Genomic DNA, 5,210 nt, shown 5'->3' with positions numbered 1-5,210 from the left:
TGATTGTGCCATTAAAAAGTAATATTCGGCTGCTGATGGACAGGCAGCAAGCACTTAATTTGGGGAAAGATGGCAGAATTTAATTAATTAATAATTAATTAATTTAATTAAAGGCCAGGTCAGCAGCTGGAGTGCATTGCTGGAGCTGGCTTGGGAGCACCGCCAGCTCACCCAGCTGAGGATCTGGCCGGCACTCCTCCGCTTGATCCTCACTGCCTTATTTTTACATTCATCTTCCAGCTGAAGTCCAACTGGAAGACATAAATAACAGTGAGCTGGCTGGGCACGGGAGGGATTGCAGCATGTTTCCACTAGCAGGGCCACGAGGAGGAAAGGAGAGGATTAGTTTTGCGGCTCTGGGGGTTTACGGCATCGTTTAACGAACAAACAAAATGGGATAATTGAAATGCATCCTCTTTAGCTCTGGTGGGGCAGGCAGGAGACCCCCAGGCATCCTTCGCTGAATGCAAAACCCCGACAGAAGGGCCCGGGGGCGGACAACCTGACCGGGGAGGCAAAAGCACCCTGCAGCCGGTCCCCTCTGCCTCTCGCCCTCCCCAAATAACAAACCCCAGTTACCAAGGAAGCCTGCCCACGCAGGGAGGACCAGCGCCGCTGCCTGCAGCGTTGAAACCCCCCTGCACTGGCAGCACTCGCCTGGCACCGCCGGAGCAGCACCCAGCACCGGCCCTTCACCCACGCCTTGTCCGGGGGATGCACGTGGGACAGCTGCTTCCAGGGAGAATCTTGGCGGAAAATTAAAAGTTCTTCCAGTTCTTCCAGAAAACGGGGAAACCCTCCCGAGACACAAAACCTGCGCCAGAAATATACACTACTTTTTTTTCTTTTCTGCTGTTCTCTACTACTCTACGCTCAGGGCGAGGCCTCGGCAGGCTGATGAACTCCAACCTTGGCCCAAATCATTTCACCTCTCTGGATTTGAGAAGAGAAAATAAGATCTCAACTGTACAACAACGAGGTGACTCAGTGGCTGTGCCTCCAGAGAAGATGTGCCGGGATGTCGAGGCAGAGCCCTTCCACCACCAGGACCATGGGGTGCCCGTCACCGAAGCCCCCCTGGCCAGCACCACCTCCCCATCGCACCCCGTGCCCTTGGGTGATGGCACCCTACCTGCCACCTCCACGATGTCCCCGGGGACAATGTCCCGGGCGCGGATCCGCTGCACTCCGCTGCGGTCGGCACGGATCACCTTCCCCATCTCGGGCTCATACTCCTTCAAGGCTTCGATGGCACTCTCAGCGTTTCTCTCCTGCAAGCAGAGGAGGAGCAGAGCTGCTGGCGGTGGGGTTGCTGGTGCTGGCAGGCTCCTTCCCCACCCTCTGCAAAGACAGGAGCACCCAAACCCCAGCCCTGGCTTTGGCGTCCATTTGCACCATGGATGGGGCAAGTGCCACGTCCTCTTCAGCAGCTCTGAAATGGTCCCTGCTGGCTTAAATCACACCAGGTCCTGGACACTGCATGGATCTTTGAGCTTGATTTTCTCATTCTTGGTTTAGGAAGCAGCATATCCCACCCAGATGTATTTTTCCCCACCCAGCAACCCTACCTCATATCAAGCTGCAGATAAATAAATGGCCTTAAAGCGAACACGTACAAGAAGAGGAGCATCGCTGGCTGAGGCATTTACTCATCCCCCAGGAGGGATACAGCAAGGCAAGGGGCAGCAGCCACCGTGGCTTTCTGGTGGACAGGGCAAAAAGCTTCCCTTGGAAAACGCATTTGGCCATGGCCAGGAGACAAGCAGCGTTTGCCTGGATGGCAAGTAAGTGCAAGATCCTAAACTCCAAACTGCAAAAGTTGCCAAAGAAAGATTGAAGGAACAAGCCAAGAGGCAGCCAATGACTGAGCATCTGCACTGGGGCACGGGGCAGCACGGCCCACATGAAAATTGAACTTTTGAGAAACGAGTTTCTAACAGCAAGAAGCAACCAGACCTTCAAATGAAGCGTCTCAGCCCTGTGGAGCAGAGACCTGCGGGGCAGGCGGGCTGGGGCTGCGACTTACCTGCCACACACCCACCACGGCGTTGGCGATCAGGATCATAATAATGACGATGGGCTCCACGAATGCTGTCGTGGTCTCCTCTCCTTCTTCAAACCAGGCCAGGATCTGGTAGGCAAGAGAAGAGAAAGACCACAGTGCGGTTGAAACAACAAGCGCCAACATTTTCAGAAGAAGGACAACACAAGAGCCAACCAACATGTGGTGTTTGCTGGAGAGAAGACAACCCAGAGTGGTAGCCAGCCCACCACAGCTTGGTTTAAAGCATGGACTTGCCATATCCCACTACCGGTGCTTAACTCAGGTGCCTCCACTCTTCTTCTGGGAATAACCTAATGCATCAAATGAGCAGGGCTGGAGCAAACAGCCACGCAAAGTCTGCATGAGTATTTGCACCAGAAAACCATCTATTTTTGTTTAGTGCACCCAGAGGGAGACCATGGCCATGAGCAGGTGAGCGGGGAGACCAGGCAGCACTGCCCGCTTCTCAAACAGACACTGCCAGCAACAGCTGGGCAGCCACTGCGGTTGTGGCCTGCAGCATGGTCAGCCTCCGAGAAGGCCCTCCTGGGCAGAAGTTAAGCTATGCAACACGAGTAATTGATGCAGTAAGAGCAGCTCTGCGGAGCAGGGACTAACCTCGTGGCTTCTTAACCACCCTGAGCCCCCTCTCCATCCCACAAAGACCTCATACCATGATACAAACGAAGCACACACTCACACACACGCGCACACAAATATTTTCACTCCATTTAACTGCTTGTTGACCTGCGCTGTGTCAACATAGCAACACCTCGCTGCTCTGCAGCAGAAGCACCGGCACAAAGAACCTCCGACGCAGGGGTTCACGCGTGCTTTACCGATTAGCAGAGCCGCTGCGGCAGACTTGGCCATCAAGCAGATTGCAACAGCTCTGCAAATTCACCAGCAAGGGGGTCACTGCATCTTGTTTCGGGAAGGTATTGAACCTTGCAAGGGACCAGCCTCCCTCCTTATCTGCCCACGAGTCGTATCCGAAAGGAGGGGACACGAGACTCGGCTTTGCCATCCCACTGCCAAACACCCTGAGTCTACTCAAAAAATAAGTATTTATCAAGTAGCTAAGTGGGAAACATCTCCTTATGCAGAGTTGCTCCCAAGGTAAATTGTGGGCAAAAGTAAGCTAAAAGCTCAGTCCTTGGGCACCACAAATAAGGCTCAAATCAGCCATCGGGGAGCGAGTGATGATGAGCACTTCCAAGGCACCACGGAGTGCAAGTACAAAGGGGTTCATACTGCAATTATTCAGTGCCACCCATAAAGGAAGCTGTGCTAATCACAGGGATGTTGCGTTTAGCTGATCCTGCATCACCTCTCAGCATTGTTAAGCGTGGAGGAGGTCAGCAGCGCTCACGGGCGCCAGCTCACCGAGCCTGGTGATGCGCCCGCTGCCGGCTGACTTTGCCTGCATGCCCTGGGGAGGAGAACCTGCTCTGTGCTCGCAGGAGGTGCTGGGGGCGAATCACAGTGCCTCCCGGGGAAAGGCATGTAGGGATGCAGCTTCCCCCCGGCGAAGGCAGGAGAAGAGCCCTGCAGGAGGTACGCCACTGAAGAAGGAAATGTTTGAAGATAAGCAATAACACCATCCGGGGAAGTAAAGGCTGGATGGCACCAGGGATACCCTGAAAGCACCACACTGGCAGCTCCAGTGGCAGGAGCGGCCTGGGCTGGGCTTCACGCCCTGCTAAACACAACTTTCCAGAGAGTTAAGCAGCTCTCTGACATTACCAGAACGTAACGTCATGTTTTGCTGCTGCGTGATGCGCTGGGAAGTGTATTTTGTCAGTGAGCCTTAACCCTGCCCCACACATCAGCGAAGCTGTAAAGGAAAGCTATACGCCCCGCACTGAGCCCAGCCGTACCCGATACCTGCCCTGAGCATCACCAGCCTGGGCATCACCAGCCCCGGATCTCTGAACCCTCCCAACCACGTGGGCAGGACGGGAAGGCAACGAACAGGAGGCAGGAGACACCTCCCACGCAGGCAGCCGCAACGCTGCCAGTCCTGCTCAGCCAGAAGGAGGGGAAAAAAATTAATAATCAAGCAACAGATTGGATTTTCATTTTTAATTGAAAATGTGAATGCTTCTGCGCAGCAGCAGAAGGGCTCCGGGAGGGAGACTTCACTCCAAGGAGGGCAAACGCACGGGGTTTGGAAATGCTCCCAGCCCCGTCTTTGCCTGCATATGTGGACGTGCACGCTTTAGGCAGGTGCCTGCCCCGCTGCCTGCACCCCAACGGAGATGAAGGTGATACATGGAGTTTCTGAGTCAGCTTCAGGCGCCTGAAGCACTGCTCTCACCTCTCATCACCCATCACCCAGTGCTCTGGCCAAGAAAAAGCAAGCTGTGCGATGTCCTGGCAACCTCTTCGAGCATGCAGGGAGGTGGTGCTGGGACCCTCCAGCTCCCAGCACCTCCCAGTTCCCTGAGGATACAGGGCTCGGCCATTACAGCAGGAACGTATGTGCACCATGGACATGCACATCTCCATGTGTCAGAGACATCGTCCTCTGTTTCAATGGATCCTGACATGGATCTGGTCATGCTGACACTTAATACTTTCAAAAATATCCAAGGGAAAAAATAAAGATAAAGAATAAGAAAAAAACTTTCCCTTTCTGTTTTAACCATCTATGCAAGGTGAGGGACAAGACACGTTTTACTGGATGAAACATGGCATTGAAAAGCAATCGGTAAGAATGAAAATCAGAGAAGGGACTTGCAAATAGGTTGTTTGGGTCCTAACTCAGTGAAGAGCCTGAGCCCAGACCTCACTCCAGACACTGGCCATGACAGCAAGTATGGGGGGCAGGAAAGCTGATAGCATGAAAAACGATGAAGGGAAAACACATAATGGCTTTAAGAGGGGAGCTAAAAGATATATAGTAGCAAAGGTATCTTCTAACCTAAAAACACAGGAAACTTTATTGATAAAAATCTTGCAATGAGATAGAGACATGTCCAAAGGACCTGTGCAGACCTCACGTTGGGTCTGCAAACAATGACAAAAAACTATGGATCACAGAAAAAAGCATCCCAGGACTGAAAGCTTTGGGCAGCCCTCACCTGCCTTTCTTTGGCAGCCCCTTCCCAGTCCCACTCTCACTGGGGCTCTGCGCTTGCTCTCTCCTAACCCTAACCCTACA

The 5,210-nt window shown here is 53.3% G+C and overlaps 1 protein-coding gene across 1 annotated transcript in view; it reads right to left on the bottom strand.

Moving 5' to 3' along the window:
* The window catches only part of LOC103912910 (sarcoplasmic/endoplasmic reticulum calcium ATPase 3), a 36,575-nt gene that overhangs the window by 30,966 nt on the left and 399 nt on the right, over nt 1-5,210 (bottom strand). The window contains exons 2-3 of the mRNA XM_009319320.1: nt 2,027-2,131; nt 1,133-1,271 (exon numbers count right to left, since the gene is read on the bottom strand). Coding sequence (XP_009317595.1) covers nt 1,133-1,271; nt 2,027-2,131 — 244 coding nt within the window. The remainder of the gene's footprint in view (nt 1-1,132; nt 1,272-2,026; nt 2,132-5,210) is intronic.

The sequence above is a fragment of the Pygoscelis adeliae genome, unplaced genomic scaffold, assembly GCF_000699105.1.
Source record: "Pygoscelis adeliae isolate BGI_AS28 unplaced genomic scaffold, ASM69910v1 Scaffold282, whole genome shotgun sequence".
Taxonomy (NCBI): domain Eukaryota; kingdom Metazoa; phylum Chordata; class Aves; order Sphenisciformes; family Spheniscidae; genus Pygoscelis; species Pygoscelis adeliae.
This window is presented reverse-complemented; position numbering and strand designations above follow the sequence as displayed.